General features: G+C 35.9%; 3 protein-coding genes across 4 annotated transcripts; 2 read left to right on the forward strand and 1 right to left on the reverse strand.

Moving 5' to 3' along the window:
• Positions 1 to 318: 318 nt before the first annotated feature.
• Positions 319 to 9,164, reverse strand: NAP12 (non-intrinsic ABC protein 12). Of its 2 annotated transcripts, XM_007027308.3 has the most exons (14): positions 8,536 to 9,164; positions 8,344 to 8,420; positions 7,535 to 7,810; positions 6,511 to 6,574; positions 6,263 to 6,409; positions 6,071 to 6,105; positions 5,413 to 5,486; positions 4,208 to 5,115; positions 3,313 to 3,609; positions 2,193 to 2,666; positions 1,544 to 1,692; positions 1,081 to 1,370; positions 850 to 983; positions 319 to 704 (listed from the first exon to the last, which is right to left on the reverse strand). In XM_007027308.3, exons 1-14 carry the CDS (start codon positions 8,748 to 8,750, stop codon positions 548 to 550), a joined length of 3,297 nt encoding a protein of 1,098 aa, XP_007027370.3. In that variant the 5' UTR covers positions 8,751 to 9,164; the 3' UTR covers positions 319 to 547. The 2 variants fall into 2 exon arrangements, with proteins under 2 accessions (XP_007027370.3, XP_088663080.1); XM_088806954.1 differs by lacking the exons at positions 7,535 to 7,810; positions 8,344 to 8,420; positions 8,536 to 9,164 and having other exon boundaries at positions 6,263 to 6,422; positions 6,511 to 6,564.
• An 823-nt stretch (positions 9,165 to 9,987) lies between these two features.
• Positions 9,988 to 14,054, forward strand: LOC18597985 (serine/threonine-protein kinase PCRK1). Its single transcript, XM_007027310.3, has 5 exons — positions 9,988 to 10,315; positions 10,837 to 11,321; positions 11,982 to 12,242; positions 12,531 to 12,653; positions 13,172 to 14,054. The coding sequence occupies exons 2-5, from the start codon at positions 10,941 to 10,943 to the stop codon at positions 13,679 to 13,681; spliced, it is 1,275 nt and encodes a 424-aa protein (XP_007027372.1). The 5' UTR covers positions 9,988 to 10,315; positions 10,837 to 10,940; the 3' UTR covers positions 13,682 to 14,054.
• A 1,069-nt stretch (positions 14,055 to 15,123) lies between these two features.
• LOC18597986 (Cysteine proteinases superfamily protein) lies at positions 15,124 to 19,769 on the forward strand. The gene is made up of 11 exons (XM_007027311.3): positions 15,124 to 15,272; positions 16,574 to 16,948; positions 17,041 to 17,204; positions 17,341 to 17,414; positions 17,562 to 17,616; positions 17,733 to 17,807; positions 17,916 to 17,989; positions 18,083 to 18,131; positions 18,585 to 18,669; positions 19,001 to 19,057; positions 19,434 to 19,769. Exons 2-11 carry the CDS (start codon positions 16,624 to 16,626, stop codon positions 19,487 to 19,489), a joined length of 1,014 nt encoding a protein of 337 aa, XP_007027373.3. The 5' UTR covers positions 15,124 to 15,272; positions 16,574 to 16,623; the 3' UTR covers positions 19,490 to 19,769.
• Positions 19,770 to 19,997: the final 228 nt, after the last annotated feature.

The raw sequence follows: 19,997 nt of genomic DNA on the forward strand, positions 1-19,997 counted from the left end.
AATTTTTCTGACTCTTTTTTTCCTCAGAAAACTGTTTAAGGAACAGATCATGAGACCCATAAATTCAGCTAATTATGTCAGTTACAAGATTTGCCATAAAGATAAAGCCTCAGCCCATCATAACCAGAATTTCAGACCATGAAACCACGATGCAAAAATGGTCACTTGTTACTGACAAAGGTGGATAATGTGAGGGAACTAGTGAAGAAATTCTCTCCTTTCTTCTCTTTTCTGTTTGATTTTACAGGCAGCATGATGTAGTAATGTGTGAGTTTTCTAACTTACCTACCAATAGTCATACCACATACACAATTCAGATGACCACAAAAGCCTAAGAAATGGACATTACATGTTTACAACTGATCCACAAAGATGATTGAGCCTTGACTGCTAGCCATCAATTCCCATGTTGTTTAGAGGGAATTTTGTATCACTTTCTTAGTGGTGGTATAATTCAATGTTGAGTTTGTTTTGATACAAAATGTATGGACTTTACAGATTTGTACACCAAAAGAAAATCTAAGAAAACAAGATTACTTCTCCTAACTCATTTCTTCCTGAAGGTAACCAGCATGAAAAAAGCTAAGATGCGAGCGACAATGCCATTGATAACAAGGATGATTAGACAAAGATTCCAGTCATGAAGATCATAGCCGCTTTGATTCAATGAACCACAACGAGTTATTAGCCACACTCCGGAGTACCTGAGGAACAAGACAATGAGGAAGGAGAAGGATGCTCTCAGTAGGCAAGGATTTTGTGCTTATGGCTAGTGCTCAGTTACAGACAAGGATAAAATATAGGGCAAGAAAACAGAAAGGAAGAATGAATCAGCTAGTAGAAGATAACCTTTCAGCATTTGCGATGACAAAAGCTTCTAGAGCCCACTTTGTGTAGCAAAAATTCCCAAAATATTTCACAATAGCACTGTCTTTATCCTGGTTCGCAGTTAGAGTCAAAACAACAGGAAGAAGCACTGCCCACTGAAGAAGAAATAAATGAGGCTCATTAGCTAAAAGAATTCAGAAAAATTTAGGTTAATAGTTTATGAATTGATGAATAGTAACTTTTAGTACATACCAGTTGGGCAAGACTAGGTGCAAGCAAAATGGCCAATATATACGCCATGCCCGTGACACAGTAAACAAGGCAGAGCAAGACAACATAGTTATCTTGAAAGGTTGATCTAGGATTGCTGAAGAAATAGAACATGGATAAATACGCCACTGGTTTGAAGATTGTATTAAAATGATCAACTGTATCTTTGGATAGAAAATAAGCTAGACTGCTGATCCCAGATGCGCTCTCCCTTTGATATTGTAATTTATCCAGAGAAAATGATCTCAATGCTGCGATCTTGCATAATAGTGCTGCAAACGACGTGGTTAAGTCTATATACAGTGACTAAGGAAATAAAGAATGATAGGCATGGAATTACTGTGTCTCTGACAACTTGTTTATGGAATCTATTGCAAATACTGATCTAAGTATATGACCCAATGATAACATGAGTATGTCAGCCAAGCTTGACTTTTTAACTTACAAATAGCAATGACTGTATATGTGTAGCCAAGGGACCCGAATGTTTCATCGTTCACTTTAGCAAGAGTCCCTAAGCAGGCTCCAGCAAGTAGTAGAATCATTAAATCAACTGCTTGCATCTGAGCTTCTCGTAGTCGCTGTTTAGTAACCCTGAAATATTGCCATATAATAAGTAATTTGGGAAATAAGATTGAAGAGTTTATGTATTTACCCAGGGGCGGAGAGGAAAGAAACTGCAGCTGTTCTGAAGTCAAAACTTCAAGAAGTTCAATCTACAATAACAGTTATTAGCAAGCAGATGTTTGGACTAACCTCAAACAATTTGGTCCTTGATAAATATTCATATATATTACGGAACAAGATAAGGCAACTGGAGGGAGATCACTGTGCTACTGTGATACTATGGTGCCAAAAAATACTATCCTTTTAAATTGTAAGTTACAAGCTGTGATGTGAGCCTAAGAAGGTTCACTCTAGGCAACAATTAAGACGTTTCTGGAAACACTAGCAAAGCTGCCATAAATGTGTGAATGATTTAGCTACTTTTATCTGGGTATATAATTAGTTTACTAGCCATTAATGGTATCAGAGCGTAGAGGAGAAAATGTTTTATATGCTTCTGAAATGGGAATACAGGTGATGGCTTATACCTCCCCAGGAAGTATCTATACTGGCGAGCTATACCCGGCGTTCTCCGGTTTGATAAGTCCTTAGATTTCGAGTAGTCATTCTGTATCTGGTCTCGCTTTACTTCAACATTAAACTTTACATCCTCCCACAGTTCTCCAGCAAATGATTGTCCAACAGCTGCAGCACCAGAAGTACTTGGATTTGAGCCAGCGGAGGGTGTTGTAAGTCCATCAGCCAACTGAAGCATGTCTGAGGGTATTGGGTAGCCATTGTGTAGCATCCATCTGATAGGAAGCTGTTCACGAGTCACTCCCGTTGGCTTCACAATACCTTCCAGAATGTCAATGAAGTGGTCCGGAGGATTCACACGATCTGGCACATTGATCCCCATGCCAGCAAAGTATTCTTCAACTTTCTTCACTGATCCATGATATGCAGTGAGACCACCTTTCGCTAGAAGAATTAAATCATCAAACATCTTGAACAAGGCATAGCTGAATCAGAAGAAACTAACAATTACCCTCCAAGAAAAATATAAAACACAAATTGCAAACTCAAGATGCAGCCATATTTATCTTACAGTCAATTCATCCTTCAAAAGCATTGATATACACAAGAAGCAATAAATAGACAAGCACACACTTTTTTTCAATTTATCTTTTGTACACAAGCGTAGTCCTATCAAAATGCTTGTGCTTAGATATTCTAGAAGCCACACTGATGACTTTGTCTTATTTTAATAAAAGACAAGATGTAAAATTTATTACTCAGCTTGACACCACTACCAGATGTAACTATCAATGTAGCAGCAACATGGATAGCAATGCACTATCATATCATAAACAATCAATTTGCTCTAAAATTAATAGAGAAGTAACTAATGATAAAAAGCAACTCAAGTAAGCACCTGCTTGGGACCTGGTTCGCAACAATTCAGCCAATTAAAAGGTTATTTTGTCTTTCTCTAATTTTTGAGTTTAAATAGAACATCTGATTGTTCACTGTCAAGTTGTTAAATAAAGACAACAGGAAAATTAACAGCCACAGAAATGGAAGAAACATAGTTCATTTCTTTGTTTATCATATGCAATAAGTCAAGGTCATAGCTATTTTGGGAGAGAAAGAGAGAGAGAATCATGCCTTGGTTGGTGAAGTACCATGCAGATATTTACCCCTTCAAGAGCTTCACGTCGAAGTGCTCGAAGAAGCAACTGTGAAGATGAACTGTCTAAACCAGTAGTAGGCTCATCCAAGATCAATAGAGAAGGTTCCATAACCATCTCTAGTCCAACATTTACACGTTTTCTCTGGCCTCCAGAGATCCCTCGCTTCTCCACTGTCCCAACAACTGAATCCCTAACTGCCTGTAGTCCCAAGGACTCAATAACCCTTTCAATAACCAACACTTTATCGGGTTTTGCCATGTCAGCAGATAGCCTTTGGTATTATGGCATCCACCAAAAATAATAAAGTCAGAATGAAACTTACAGGATATGAGGTATCAAACACAAAGAAAATAAATTATGGTCCAGAAGGATGTTAAGATTACAGAATATTTCTGATTTATTGCCTCTTCCCTCTGCCAGAGGTAGGACTTACAACATAAAAGCATGCAAAATAATATTTGTTCTTTACAACTTGACCATTAGTGAAGTTGTCTGTCGGAAGTTTAGAATGCCTATTTCTTTCCTATCATGACATGCTTCAGTTAACAAGTGCTTAGTTCATGATTTTATACAAATTCTTCTTGATTTTCACATTTTTCTTTTACTTTAAATTGCATGAAGCACATAAACTGCAGAAAACCTAACAATTCCAACTAATAGCAACATGACTATGACCATTAAACTTCTGATTATAACTGGGGCAAGGTTTCTTAAAGTTAGATAAAATGCACGAATACATTCAATAATTCAAAATCCATAAGAAAGATGCCCAGATAAAAGATGAACTGTCTAACCAACCAATCTTCTAAAATGATGAGTCATGATGATTGCAGTTAGCTTGCATACATGATAAGTTTGAGACCACATACCTGCACCTCGCACTGAACCGGAGATTCTCCTCTACTGTCAAGTTTCCATGCACTATATCATCTTGTGGCACAAATCCAATAATTTTCTTATATGATTGGATAGGTTCATTTTTTCCATTTATAAGAATTAAACCTGTCACATTGCATCCAGTGGCTTTTCCTGTCAAGGCAGAGAGAAACGTAGTTTTCCCAGCTCCTGATGGGCCCATAACTGCAGATACTCGACCAGGCATGAGTTTCCCAGTGACACACTTGAGCAAATGTTTCTGTTTCCCCTTCAAAGTGAGGGTTAAATCCTTAAAAGAAATCTCAATCACAGGCCTAGTCCTGATATCATTATCAGTAGCCATTGAAATTATTCCTGAGAAGGTCAAGTTCTTGTTCTGTTGTGCTTTCTCCTTCTCAATTTGACCATATGCATACTTAAAAATTTGACTTTGAGTATGCAATTGTTTACCCCTTGGTGCTTGTTTTTTTATATTTTTGTCTCTGATATTCAGATTAAAACCTTCATGACTTTTGGGGTCCTCTTCAAGGGAATGCAACATCTTTGTGAGGCTGCTTGGTTCCTTTTTCTTTGCTTTTGAATCTGTAGATGATTGCCCTGATACCCTAGGTGGCACAGGTGGTGACTGAGTATCAATTTTAACAGATTTACCTAGACCAAAATTCTTCTGCTGTTCCTGTCGCCTAGTCGATTTTGCCCGAGAAAATGTCCGTGAAAGCTGTTGCTGCCAACCCCCCTTCTTGGCAATATTTTTTGCCGCTTTCCACCTTTCACGTGCTTGTGCAGTTTCCCGTGCATGTCTTGCAGCTGCTTCTCTGGATTTAGCCTGTCTTCTTTCCCGAGTACTAATTACTTGATCAGAGCAATTATAAATAATGAGCAGCAGAAGACTCATTCCAACCTACTTATGCAACAGAAAGTATAAAAGTCAACTGATTGAAACTAGAGCAACAAGAAAGCTAAAATAGATCAAATGGAGAGAAAAAGAAAACACAATTTAATTTTGCATAAGCATGCTGAAGAAATCCTTCAGTGGACATAAGTTTAATGGGGAATGCTTGAAAGAGTTATCTACAACGCATATAAATTGAAGGACATGGCAGATGAGCAACCCTGTATTCCCATTAATGTGGCACAGAGGCCAGCTCAATGATAATAATCAAATTAGTGATCTATGACAAGTTTGGAAACCACTTACAAAAAGCATGATTCCATAACCATGAATATCCTGGTTCGAAGTATTTGGATTGCAGGTAGTTAACTTGAAGCAAGCTGCAAATTATTCATAAAATTCCCATAAAAGAAGGCATTCATTCTTTTTGAATGAACTAAGAGCATTGAGAAAACTTTGCTGCATATGCAGCAATGATAAATAAGACACCTTAAGAGCAAGAAAAGATTGATTGAATAATGGAATGCATTTACAAATAATTATGGTGGTTCATCATATCATGTATTTGCAACAAATATTCCATCATGTGATTCAAACAATCCACTTTTGAGCTACTTTCACTCAATGGAATTTCACACTCAAAACATTTTGATATTTTCGCGCAGGCTGCATGAACAGTATTTGCATGCATTGAATTGAAATTTGAATACATTGGATGTAATACACGGAAACCGATTAAGCCAGTGCATCTAATCCTTTTTATTATAATTTTGGTGAACTTTTGTCAACTAGTCAAAATGAATTGTTAAATTTTATCTGTTAGTGTTCCATAAATTCTTCTTCCTAATAACCCTGAGAGTTCTATAGCATTAAAATATATGTATTGCAAGCTTTGAAAAGAAATATGAACAAGAGGAATTCAAAGCAAGCTTTGAGGAAATCAAACTGATAAAAAAAAACTTACGCAGTTGGGAAGTGGAACCCATTCTGCAGTAATGTCTGAAATTTCATCAAAAAAGCTTATCAGTAAACATAAATTCCTAGCATGGAGTACTTGCACAATATCATCAAATCACGTATATGGTATCCTGAGATATATTACAGGTTCTGCAAACAATTATATTGATGCTAAGAGTTATGGGATAAAAATCAATACCCACTACTGCAAGTAACTCTATTTATGGTAGAAGGGCAGTATGATCCTGGTGAACAGAAAATCTCACTACTACTTGCAACATCAGCCCACATATCCGCACCACCGCAACTGTGATTCGGCTGCCCAGGAGGAATTTGGTAATTATATCTGCAAATTTTCTCTACCAATAAATATTAATGCCTATTGTACACAATAAGAAACTGAGAACAGAAGAAAAGAAAATTTTGAAATCTAGGATATGAACTTACGGGTCACAAACTCCAGATGATGTATTCAGCTTTGCAAGTGGACAATAAGAACCTAAAGGGCATGCTTCATTTTGCATGAACATGAAAGACAATAAATGTATTTCATTCAGTTCCATTTCTATCAATAAAATAATTCCATAGTTTGAAATTTCCATCAGTAATTATTATCTTTATCTTAGAATTCCATTGCCTTTCAAATATGAATTAATTACGTGAACTTAAATTACTACAAGATGAAAGGAAAATAGATTCCTTTGGATGAAGCTTGGTTTTTCTTTTCAACAAACAAATAGATTCATACCAAGAAGTTAATACTAGCATCAGGGTATACTTATCCACATAACTAAACTTGCAGGTATGAATATTTATGCTGCACCATCCATATCCTCTCAATTGTTTAATGTAAAAGGAATCTCTACCCCCACTGTTTGATTTATCATGGATTTACCACATAAGATTTGCTCAGCGATGAAAGATGTATCATTAAACAAACTATAAACCAAATCTTGCATTACAGATTGCAATGTTACTGGAAAGAATTTCACCAAATTAATCCTGAAATGGGCTCATGAATCTATGAATCATCATGATTCAACTATCATTAGGAGTTCTGCATCTTTTCCCCGTGGTTATTGACTTTACACAGATAGGAAATAGTTTTTGTCGCACCTCTGCCAATGCAATAAGATATGACCAACTTGGTAACCCACCCCATACATTCATATGCCTTTTCCATCACTATTTTGCCATGCTGTGAACTCAGTCAAGACCACATTATGTAGATATTTAGGTCTGCAATTTTCAAAAAATAGTCTTTCCATTTCCTAAGCCACTTATTTTATACAATTAAAGTGTGAAAACTTCTTTTCTAACAGAGAAAAAAATGAATAGAGCAGGATTTCCTTTCATACTTTGCGATTACTAAACAGAGAAAACAGAAAGCAATCAACCACACAGAGTAGAAGAAAGAGAAGAACCAATTATGTGCCTAAAAATTGTAATTGATTTATTATAAAGTACTTACCTATCATGCAAGCAAGACCCCTAGGGCAAAAGAATCCTTCACAACATGGTTGACAGTTTTGAGTCCTGGTTGGCATGTAAGTTGAATTTTTGAGCTCAAAATGCTGGTTTTGGTCAGCATAGCAACCCCATCCCGGTTCACATCCAGAGACCCAAGTTGTCAAATTGCAGTTCTTGTTAGGTTTTACATAATTGATAGTTTCAGTCCCCTTTGCAAATAAACTACTGAAGTAAAATTTTATTTCTGCTGCTGTACATAGTCGATGGGTGAGATCTCCTGTTAAATTATATCACATTCATCACAGGTCCTTGGTGACAAGTATGATAATACATTGGAAGAATGGAAAAAAACTACAACAGAAAAACTTGAATCATGGTAGATATTGCCATCAGATGACTCAGACTATTAATTGTATCACCCATTTACTTCATTTATCACTTTTAAGTTTGCTGAATTCATCAAACTGGTGCCGAAATTGCCCAAACCATTTCATGCCGACAGTAGAATTGAAAAAAGACAAACGTATCATCTGATTTATCTCATTTACAATAATGGAGTTATCATTTAACAGCATCTCCTTTTGCTATTGGTGTGCTAGAGTCATGGTCTTCTTGTTTTTATTTTTCAAATTTCCTAAATTTTTAGAAGTTAAAAAAAAATCCTCTTATTCCTTAGGATAATGCAAGTATCAATTATGAGTACATATTAAATCACAATTTTTCAGTAGACATAACAGCAAAAATTCTGAATCATCAGGGATGTCACCAGTTCAAATAAATATACCATTTGAATTGGCTAAAGCTTCATACCTTTTGTCTTCTTGACACAATTAGTCAAGAAATTCAAATTTCTCGAAAAATTAAATGCTCCATTCCAGTCAGCTTTCCTGAAAAGGGAGAACATGCATTCACCAGTTACAAAAATTCCTCTAGGGATAAAAAAAATGAAGAGTGACATGCATGATACAGAGAGAAAACAGCAGAAAATTTTAAATTACTTACGCATTCTTTATGCAGAAGCCCAAATTACGACTGATATCATTGCTTAATGTAACAGTAAGATTCGAAAGCCTTCTATAGATAAGGTCCGTTACAAGGGGAAGATAGGCAGGGTTTTTCGTTTGACTGTAATCATCCCCATCCACAGAACGTGCAAAAGGAAACAAACTTAAAACAACAAGAAGAAAAAACAAAGCATGGGGTCTAACTTCTCTCATAATGATCAGCTGAAGCTCTAGAAATCACAAATCCTAGGAAAAACATAAAAAAACTAACTATAATTGCATTCTGTGGATTAACCATGGCGTCATCACTGGTAAGCTGCCTTAATATTTCATGGTCCTGAGTTTTTATCCAACTTTCAAATGAAACAAGACCACGAACATTCATGGGCCAAAACCAAAAAATAAAAATAAAAACTTGCAAATGGGGTAGTTGAAATTTTGCAGACCAACTATGAATTCACAACAGGGAAGATTAGAGAGCTGTAGACCCTTGAGAGAAAAACAAAAGATTTTTCGGTCAAAAGGGTTGAGTGAATGTGTCTTCGGCTTTGGAAGGAGGTCCTTGGTTTTGGGATGAAGAAATGGAGGGGAGAAATGGGTGGCTACATTGAAGGTGAAACTATGTGTGTTGTGCATGGCACGCGAAATAACTACTCCCTAAGTGTACGTTTCACGTTTGCAGTTAACAGATCATTTACAATTTACATCAAACGGTTAATCTGCTAAGCCAATTTAAACATAACGTTACCTTTCCACCTTAAAGAGACAGAAGCTGTACCAAGGACAAGGACGCTTTAACTTAACTCAACTCGATAGTAGAGGTTTTGTTAATCTGGGCACGCCACCGAGTGATGTTTGTGGCCCACGGATCTTGTTTTGATTTTCCAACTAAACAACCTCTTTTCCCAATTGTTTTAACCCAAAGAACTTAATACCAGTAACAAAAACAGAGACTTCACCGATCAATGTTTTGATGTTGCGGCGCCATGTTGGCCCTTTCAATCTCCTGTGCCCCAGCACAACTGAAAACCATTGGATGTCAAATAGTAACAATTAGTGACAACTAGCCAGGTATATAGCTTAAAATTAGTATATATTATAAATAATATATCCTAAAAGTGTTGAAGTTTAAATAATTCAGAAACAAGTCTATATATTTATGGTGTTTACATCAACATTTTTGGGCAAAGATTAAATATTTATGGATGTTGCAAATATCCGCAGCAATGGGGTTCATCCATTCAACCATAACAGGATGTAAAAGGATGTAAACAAACAGATAATGTACTTAATGGTTCCAAAAATTCGTATTTCAGACCACCTTGACTTTGGAGGACTCCACATCCGTCGTGAGCATCACGGAACAAGACTTTTCTACTCCCCTTAATAAACGCTAAAACAGCTCTCTCTTTTCTGTCTGTTGTTTTGTCTCTCATTTTCAAAGTACCCGTTCACACTTAAGTGGCATCCCTTCAAATAATTGAGTTAGATTTATGTTCTTATTCATTGTCGTGCAAAATGTCTTTTTGTGCTTCATTTTTCCATTTTTACTAAACTTTTGGTTGGTGAGATGACTTGTTGCCCCAGCCGGTGAGCTGCCGTGTACAGACTTCTTCTTTACAATTGAACACTGTTCATCATAATTCCAAGCATTTTGAGGTCTTTTGGGGGCACTGGACTAATGGGCTTCTCTTAAAATTCCTTAAGAATTTGGGAGCTAATTCAAGTTGACTAGTTGAGTAGCCATACTTCTGCATTTCCATCCAAGAAAATTGAAGGTGAGCTCAAGACAATTTTCTTCATTTTTGGCTTATAATCAGATTTTGGTTTTTAGTAATGATTTTGTTATGAAATAAGGAGTGGGATTTTGTGGTTTTTGCTTTTGTCTTCTTGACTTGTGGATTGTGATCCAAGAAGGCAGTGTTTGGAGACTGGGTTACTCGGAAAAGTGATGATATCTCTAAAACTAAGATGTTGGATTCCCTGGAATGATTATTAGAATTTAGAACCTTTTGGCTTTCTTTTGCCTTTTCACTGTGTATGATCTAGTTTTGGAAACTATAGGTTTTAAATTAATTTGTTTAATCTAGTTGGCTATAAACTCTTGCATTTTCATTTCTTCACCATGACTTAAAATGTGAATTTGAGCTTTCCTTGGAATTTGTTGCTCATGGTATGTTTTTTTCTTATTGGCAGGTAAAGATATTAACTTTGACTTCCCTGGTCTTTTAACTTAAAGCATCACAATATTCCTAGAGAAATAAAGCTTTCTACTTATATATAGCTCTTGACTTTGCAGGTGTTGTAGGTAGTCTTTGTTTTGCTTCATCATATCTTTTTATCTCTTTCTTGGGATCTGGATCTGTACTGTGGAATTTATTGTGTTTCAATTCTTTGAGGGCTATGAAGTGTTTTATATTCCCCAGTTGGGATAAAAAAGATGAATCGAAGACCCCCAAGTCAGTTTCAACTCGGTCTATGAATTCTATATTCACTGATCGTGAAATAGGGCGATCTGGGTCTGAATTAAACTCTCAGAATGTCTCAGGAGTCAGCAATGAGTCCATGGGGAGGTCCTCTTTTCCTAGCATGTCTCAGAGACCTAGCAATCTAAGAGTGTTCACAGTTTCTGAACTTAAATCTGCCACCAAGAACTTTAGCCGCTCTGTCATGGTTGGAGAGGGTGGATTTGGTTGTGTGTACAAGGGGTTTCTCAAGAGTCCTGATGATTCATCTCAAAAGATTGAAGTAGCAGTGAAACAGCTCGGTAAAAGGGGGTTGCAGGCAAGGCTTCTTGACATGTCAACATATTGAAATTTTCTCTTCTGAATTAAGTTACCTTCTTTCGTTTATCTTTTTGAAAAGTCATAGGTAAAGATCATTGATATTCTCAGTTGTTATACTGGAGCACATTTTGATATCATATGCATACTCATGTGTCTGGATCCTATGCAAAATTAGGTTCCATCCAAGTCATTTATACTATAGTGATCTTGCATATTCACAAGAATCTGCATGGTTTATTTAAATCTATATGAATTCAATTTGCTAGCCTGGAACATTCTAGTAACAAAATTTAGCAGAAATAAATTCTCTAGTAAGTATCAGGTAGAGCTGGAAGTTTTAATCAGTCAATTAATTTGACTAAGTTCAAATAAAAACTGATACAGTTTCTCAGTAATGATATTACACAAAGATTAGGAAAAGTGTATATTTCTCCAGAAATCCTGTTTGAATTTGCTCTGCTGTTGGTGATGCTGCATATGGATGTTCTTGTTCCCCTTCTATAGACTCTATTTAATGCTTATGATGCTTAAATGCAAAATACTGAAATAAGATGGCTCCTGTGACTTTTCAAATAATAATAAAAAAAAAGATGGCTCCTGTGACTTTGAGCTGAGAACTAACTTTTATAACCTTGGCATCCCGCCTATTAATCAATAGGGGCACAAGGAGTGGGTGACAGAAGTGAATGTTCTTGGGGTGGTTGAGCATCCAAATCTTGTAAAGCTAGTGGGCTACTGTGCTGAAGATGATGAAAGAGGTATCCAAAGGCTTTTGATATATGAGTATATGCCCAATAGAAGTGTGGAAAACTATTTATCTGTTCGGTCAGAGACAACTCTTTCCTGGGAAATGAGATTGAAAATAGCCCAAGATGCTGCTCGTGGCTTAGCATACCTACATGAAGGAATGGATTTCCAGGTATAATGCTACTATTAAGTTTCCATTTCAGATATAAATTGCTTTTCCACCTGTTTCTTTCCAATGCACTGAGCTTTTGCATGATATTGTGGTGTATTTTACATTTTTTCTTCTCCTACATTATTCTTTTCTTTCCCCTAAAATTCCCTTCCAAGGGAAAAAAAAGACTAAGGGGAACCGGAGTTGAGGTTCTAAGCTCATTGTTGGCACAACCAGTAATTATTAAATTTTTTTCAGATTATTTTGGATGATACTTATCTAGGTTTCCTTCATCATATTTGACTACAGATCATCTTCAGGGATCTTAAGTCTTCTAATATCCTTCTGGATGAGCAATGGAATGCCAAGCTATCAGACTTTGGATTAGCCAGATTGGGCCCTTCAGAAGGATTAACTCATGTCTCAACAGCGGTATGTTCAGGCTATTTGACCAATCTATTACTTGAAGCTTATCCCTTTAGTCACAGCTCATGTTTAGTCCTCTAGTAATGTAAACCAAGGTTCACATGGTAGTGGAATTTTCTTATCTTCTCTAGTAGGTATCTTACTGGTAAAAACCTCCAAAAGTTTCTAAGTCTCATGACCCAAATGTCCAAATAGGTCCTTGATGCCATTGACCCAAATGTCTTTTTGATCAATGATTCGTTTCAATGTAATTATTCTATTCATGCTGTTGGATTTGCCTTGAAAAGATATTCGAAACAAATGGACAGCTTAAACCTTGTAGGATTGTGGAACTTGCCTTTAGGTTTTCAATGAAAACTCTACAATGTTTATTCAAATTATATGAGAAAGAAATGGTTTTTGTTTCTTGTTAGGTGTTTAAAAGTCAGTTTATGCTGTGAACATTGCTTGTTATAGAGTCAAGAGTAATATTTCCCCTATCTATTTATCAACCTATTGACAAGCATCAAACTGGTGATCTCCAGGTCGTTGGAACAATGGGATATGCTGCTCCTGAATACATCCAGACTGGACGTCTCACATCCAAGATTGATGTGTGGAGCTATGGGGTCTTCCTCTACGAACTCATTACTGGTAGGCGGCCTTTAGACAAAAACCGCCCAAAGAATGAGCAAAAGCTCTTGGACTGGGTAAAGCCATACCTATCTGATGCGAAGAAATTCCAGTTTATATTGGACCCAAGACTGAAAGGTAAATGCCAGCTCAAGTCTGCCCAAAGGCTTGCAACTGTGGCCAACCGATGCTTAGTCAGAAATCCAAAGTCTCGCCCTAAGATGAGTGAGGTGTTAGAAATGGTGAATCGGGTTGTAGAGGCATCAGCAGGATCGGGAAGTCCTGAACCACTATTGAAGACTTTGCCATCTGTGGAAACCTCCGGGGAAACTGGAAGAAAACATAGAAGAAGGATTATAGATTTCAGAAGTGGTGAAAAGTTTGTGTGGCCGTGGACTCCAAAGCTTGTAAGAGCATGTTAACAGCAGTGACGTCAAGGTTTAAGCGAACCAGACCTGTAGCCATTTCGGTTGGTTAGATATAAGTCGAACAAACCTCACAGAGCTTTGAAGGGTTTTTAGCATGAACTTTGACTGAGCAATGCAATCAAATTTCCCACACAAATTATACATAAGGAATATTGTCATGAAATTCTCTCCTTTGTCAATATGTATAAAGCTGCTTTCTGATCATAGATGTGAAAACCTTCAGATACTGCAACTTCTTATGGGAACCATTGAACATTCTCATTTTGGTAACAGGAGGCTATTAATGGTGCTCAGAGGAAGATGCTTACAGGTGTAGAATTTGGGTTTTGTATCTGAAAATGGATTGAGTGGTTCTTTTTACCCTTTATTTTCTTTTCTTTTTTTTTTTTTGTGGATTTTATGATGTCATTTCCTCCATTTAGGATCACCATCCAATGCAAGCTTTCTGAAAATAACATAATATATTTGGTTTTTCCTATCTTTGTTGACGCTTGACAAGATCCAATGGTGCATGCCTTTTCATTGCATGTTAAGGGCCTTCATATCATATGTTAGAAAATTGGATTAACCCTTTTGTCTCATTTAAAGTAACCCTCTGCTATGTGTAAAATACTGGATTTCATATTAAAATCATAGTGAAACAGACATTTTGATTTTTCATGAAATAAAATTGATCTCAGCCATGACTATGTTCCTTAGTAATAACCACAATGTCTATGTCGCTGCCACGTGTACTTATTTTGGACAATAACAAATTCTTTGGACGGTCATTAGTCATTTGCTGCCACCTGTTTGTTGCCGCCTTTGGACCACCATCAATTTTAGCACCAGCCTGCGTACCCTATAAAGCTTTTGATAGAAAATTAAATAAATAATAAATCTTTTGGTGGCGGCAATTTTTTAATTCTATTCAATAAAAAATACCATGAAGAATAATTTAAATTTTTTTAAAAAATTAATAGAGTATAATTGCTGCAATTTTCTTGCATCTGTTAAATGTTATTAAATTAAATGAAAATGGCGACTTGGACTGTTTGGTCCATACTGGTCGTCAATTGAATTCTCGGACGATGGCGGATTTATTAAGATTTATTTTCAAGAAAAAGGTCAGAACGGTCATTTTCACAGCACCCAATCAGGACTAAAATCACGCAATCTCAGCCGTATATCTCGTAATTTGCCGTCTACTAAAAGAATATCAACGCTTCCTATTTCATACTCTGTAAGTCAAACAAAATTATTCGAAGAATCATTTAATACAAATTTTTACAAAATGCCGCTTAAAATCAAAAGAAAATCATGTCCGCTCGATTTCGGATCCAGCGGCTCAAAAGGCCGTCCGTGTTGAGTCGGGTAGGGGCTTGCTTGTCGTTTTGACGTCCGCGGGAAACAGTTTATATATAAATACGTGAAATAAGGGCAGTCTATTTTTTTGTAATTCTTTTGGGCTTCAAAAAATTTCAATGTTTTGATCGTTATCTTATGTCACTCGTGTACTCCATTAAAACACAGTAGTTCCTTGTTTGCTTTTCTATCTTGTTTTTTTTGTTCTGTTGAAACCAAGGTTTCGAACTTTCAGGGTTTGGTGAGTACTTTAAATTCCATATGTTTTTGGGTTTTTTTTTTTTAAAAATTCTTTTGATTGAATTGGACTTGGAATGATCATATATTTCTGGGTTTTGATTGATATATTTTATCTTCTTTTTTTAAATTCTGGGTGCTTCTTGTTTGTCATTTTTGAGGTTGCTTGATGCTAACGTTTGGCCTTTTCATTGAATCTTTGTAGGTGTTTCTTTGTTTGATAGGATATATCAAGTTTTTGTTTGAATTAATGTGTTCTTTTTTATGGAAATTTAGCTTCTTTGATTTGTGGTTTCCATGTTCTTTGTATTGGTTATTACTCAGAACTAATTTATGTGGAGAAACGTAAGTTATGTCTTGGCATGGAAAAGAGAGTTTTTAAACAATTAACAGAGGTTTTAGCCATTAAATTTGCTTTGTTTATGGGGAAATAAAAGCTATGTGGAGAATATGTTACAATTGAATTTAGATCAAAAGGGTAAATAAAGAAATTAAGTTTATATAATTTGACTGTTGGTAATTAAAGTTTTCATTTAGTTGGTTTTAGGATATAATAGAAATGATTCTTCGAGTACATTTAGATCTAACACGATCTTATTCTGTGTTAGGAAGGAAATTTAGCTTCTTTTTTTTTTTTTGCTTTTCATAAAGTTGATTCCAATTTAGGGTTTTGTCTAAAAAGATGGTACCTTTTTCTCAACTCTTTTTGGGCTTCTTTTTAAACAAGGTAATCTGGATTCTTAACTCATAAGAAATGGTGCTCCCTTTCGGAAGGATGTTGCTGGAGCAATTATCCTTAGATTGAATAAAGTAAATTGATAATTCATCATTTGTTTATTTAGAAAACTTTTTAACTTTTTAACTTTTTAGAACTAATTTTAATCTATTTTAACTAGTTTTAGTTTTTTCAAGGTTTTATTTTGACGCACTTGGACAGAGTAGCACACCTTAATACAAACAGCAATTAATTTCATTTTCATTGTTAATATGAAATAGTTCCATATTCTGGTTCTGTATGGATAATTGATTTTGAAATAGCTTGAAAAATCTGGAACAACTTGTATATCAACTGGTCAATTTCAAGGAAGGATTGATTTTTTATTTTCCATCGTTTTAATAGGATAGTGAACTAACCTCCCCTAGCGAGTATATATTGCTGCAGTATCTTAATTTGATGCTTGAAGCAGAGCCTTTTGTTTTTCAGGGTAATTGCAGTTTTATGACTTGTTTCTTCATGCATGAATATAGATATTCAAATGCTTTTTTATGCGTGAATGAAAATCTAATTGAGAATTGTTTGTACAGATTGTCAAGTGTTCACTGAGATGATTTAGTGGAAAATATGCTTGAAGTTGATGATTATGTATCAACAAGATTCAGATATCGTGCATTGGTTTCTGGGCTGTGACCCGTTTTATCATTCTGCATATAATAGTGACATAATACAACATGATGCTGGTGACATATATCATCATGCACATTATTTTAGAGATCATACTGATACAGAAAGCACCCAGATAGAGAATGATGAGGTTATTGCCCGTACCCTTCAGGAAGAATTCTCACATCTAGCGGTGTCAGAAGCTTCTAAATCTTTTCATTCTGGAGAACAGCAGTTGCAATCTTACAGTGAACCTCATGATTGGCATAGTTCATCAACAGGGGACTATTATTATTCAGGTGCACAGAATGTTTTCCTTGCATTTGTATTTCACTTCCATGGTATTTTTCTGCTTATTATTATTTAGATTCTATTTTGCCACAATGCACAGGCTATGAATATGGCCAGGATGGATCTAGTGATTTGGTGCCACTTAGTTCATGCTCTAGCCCCAGTGACTCAGAGGATTTTTCCTGCTCTTTGGAGCTGACTGATGGTTATTTACTAGATGATGATGAAGTAGGCAAGAGGTTGAATCAAATGATTCCTATTCCTGTAAGTTTACCTTATAAAAATGTCGTCATTTTACATTCAATTATCCATATTTGTGATTCTCTTATCTGGAGTTAAAATTGTGAGTTGATGCATACAAGCCATTTTCTTCTGATGCATTTAAATCTGTTCTGTGCAGCATGTCCCTAGAATCAATGGAGAAATACCATCAATTAATGAAGCAATGTCAGATCATGAAAGGTTGTTGAACAGGTATTAATTGTATGTGAATAAGAAGCGTATCAAGGATTTTCCTTTTTTTTTTTAATTTTTTGGGAGGGAGGGGGTTGTTGGCTGGCTTGGTGATTTGGTTAAATCAGCTAAGCAAGGTTGATGCTAGATTTTTTTTTTCCTAAATAGATTGCAGGCATATGGTTTTGTTGAGCTCAAGGTTCAAGGGGATGGTAACTGTCAGGTTTTTTCTTATAATCTATCCCCATATTGAGTCATTTAGGCTTGGAATTATCTTAGTTTGTGGTTTGACCTGTGCATTTCTGGAATAATATTTGTGGTCGATTTTTCCTTTTCCAGTTCCGTGCACTGTCAGATCAGTTATATCACACACCTGATAATCACAAATATGTGAGACGACAAGTTGTGAATCAGGTTTGTTGTCCCCGAATTAAATTTTTGCTTTCATAACATAAAAGTTGTTTATCAAGGCATATAAATTGATCCTGATGTAGCTTTTACTATAATGGCTTGTTTTGCCAGCTTAAATCTCACCCAGAGACATATGAAGGATATGTTCCCATGGATTATGCTGACTATTTGAAGAAGATGTCAAAGTAATAGTTAAATTATCTACTTTTCTTGTTTATGCTCATTCAAGCTTTTGGTCAAAGAATGGCCATGTTAATACCCTTTACAAATGGTACCAGGAGTGGCGAGTGGGGTGATCATGTTACATTGCAGGCGGCTGCGGACTCGGTATGTGTTAAAATTTATAATAAGTGAACACCTTCCTTTTGATAGAAAATTGGGTTGTGACTGAAAATTTTTATTATTATTAATTTACTTTTTGACTTAGCAAAAAAAAAATTTACCAATTTACCATAAATTTTATATGCAACTAGTTGTTGCCTTCTGTTTTATTTATCAGTTCATTTCTTGTATTGGATGTCCCCTAATTTTACACCTACATGTTCTAGTATATATTTTCATTGCCTGAATTTAATTCTAAGAATATTTTCATTCACTTTCTGAACAAACAAAGAAGTAAAGTGCGAATATCATGATACATGTGTTTTAGCTATGTGGCAGAGTTGTCTCCTCCACCCCCCAAATGTGGTGCAGCTCTCACCCTCTTTTTCTGTTATTTGCGTACGACTGGGTATCCATGCATTTTTAATGTCTAATACTAGCAACATTCCTTTTTTGCAGTATGGCGTAAGAATTTTTGTTATAACTTCCTTTAAGGACACTTGTTACATTGAGATTCTTCCTAACTTCCAGAAGTCAAAAGGAGGTAAAATTTCAGTCCTTTTGCTTCTGCTGCAAGCCTACCTCTTCTTTGTTTTTCCTCTGGTTGTGTTTTGGAGATTTCTTTTTTCATATAGAACTAAGATAATGATCTTTTCTTGTCCAATGAAAGCCTAAAGGTAAATACCTTTTGTTGTTAATTTCTTTGTAAAGTGTAATCTGCTTTTGTATCCATCTGCACTTTTTGCAAAAGAAGCAAAAAACACAAGTTAAGATATAACAACATTGAAGCTTTTTTTTTTTTTCTTTGCTCTCGTTTGTTTTTCTATGCTCTCGTATATGCTAAGCCTTTTGAGTTGTTGTGTGTTCTAATACAGTCATTTTCTTGAGTTTTTGGGCCGAAGTTCACTACAACTCAATCTACATTCAAGGAGGTGACTATATTACATTTTCCTCTTTTGTTTAGCTTGCACAGAATAATTTATATTTTATTTGAGCACAATAGAAGTAGTATCAGAAATATTCTCAAAAGTCCCGGTCACTGAGCAGCAAAAAGAGCTAATTTTATTTACTTATTCTTTCAAATACAAGGGGGAATGCTTAGCTAAGCTTCTCGTGGTGTGTGAACCAAGGTCTCCGACCTATTTGGTTGTGTGAAGAACCTTGATAGGAGGATTGGGAAGCCTACAATGTCGTCTGCTTTCCAACTTAAAATGGAATTGCATGTGTCATAGTTCAATGCTTTACCATGTCCATCATTCCTCTAATATCATCGTTTTGTTTTGCATTTTGCTTTGTTCTTGATTCTAGATCTCCCCTCAGTTGAGGTTCCAAGGAAGAGAAAGTGGTGGAATTTTGGGAACTAACACAAATAAGGGCGAGTCAAGCTTCCACCATTATTGTTGCTGTCGACTTGCCCAAGCTGTTCAATCGCTCGAAAGACACACCCTGAGTCCCCTTCGAACCATCATAATAATCTTTGCTTTCACAACGATATAGTATTTCCTACTACTTTATATTGTAAAACGAACATAAAAGGAAAAGGCCTTATGATACTTCTGGCCTGCCCTTGAATGTTGCCAATATTCACAGCTCAAATTTTGCATACATGAAAGAATTCCAACAGGAGTGTATCTGTTGTTCATACTTATTCTTTGTTGATTCAAACATAATCAATCTCAGCATTGAGAACTCTGGTTTTCTTTCCAATGGCATGATGCGGTACATTCCATTCTGCTCATCCAGATACTATATCTTTTAAAAAGAAAGATTATGATCGATGTTTGTGTCTGAAGTTTGAATTGGTCAAGAATCAAGTGTGACCAACTGACCGTTGGATATGACACTAGAAACAGTTCTTACTGTATCGGAAAG

This window comes from Theobroma cacao, chromosome 5 (genome assembly GCF_053813885.1).
Source record: "Theobroma cacao isolate CCN51 chromosome 5, ASM5381388v1, whole genome shotgun sequence".
Taxonomy (NCBI): Eukaryota; Viridiplantae; Streptophyta; class Magnoliopsida; order Malvales; family Malvaceae; genus Theobroma; species Theobroma cacao.

Coding starts and splice junctions, on each gene's coding strand:
- NAP12 (XM_007027308.3), bottom strand. CDS start 8,750: ATGAGAGAAGTTAGACCCCATGCTTTGTTTTTTCTTCTTGTTGTTTTA. Junction 5,116..5,412: donor GTTATGGAATCATGCTTTTT/GTAAGTGGTTTC, acceptor TTGCATAAGTAG/GTTGGAATGAGTCTTCTGCT. Junction 2,667..3,312: donor ATGGTACTTCACCAACCAAG/GCATGATTCTCT, acceptor CTTCTGATTCAG/CTATGCCTTGTTCAAGATGT.
- LOC18597985 (XM_007027310.3), top strand. CDS start 10,941: ATGAAGTGTTTTATATTCCCCAGTTGGGATAAAAAAGATGAATCGAAG. Junction 11,322..11,981: donor TCGGTAAAAGGGGGTTGCAG/GCAAGGCTTCTT, acceptor ATTAATCAATAG/GGGCACAAGGAGTGGGTGAC. Junction 12,654..13,171: donor TAACTCATGTCTCAACAGCG/GTATGTTCAGGC, acceptor GGTGATCTCCAG/GTCGTTGGAACAATGGGATA.
- LOC18597986 (XM_007027311.3), top strand. CDS start 16,624: ATGATTATGTATCAACAAGATTCAGATATCGTGCATTGGTTTCTGGGC. Junction 16,949..17,040: donor AGGGGACTATTATTATTCAG/GTGCACAGAATG, acceptor CACAATGCACAG/GCTATGAATATGGCCAGGAT. Junction 17,617..17,732: donor AAGGGGATGGTAACTGTCAG/GTTTTTTCTTAT, acceptor TTCCTTTTCCAG/TTCCGTGCACTGTCAGATCA.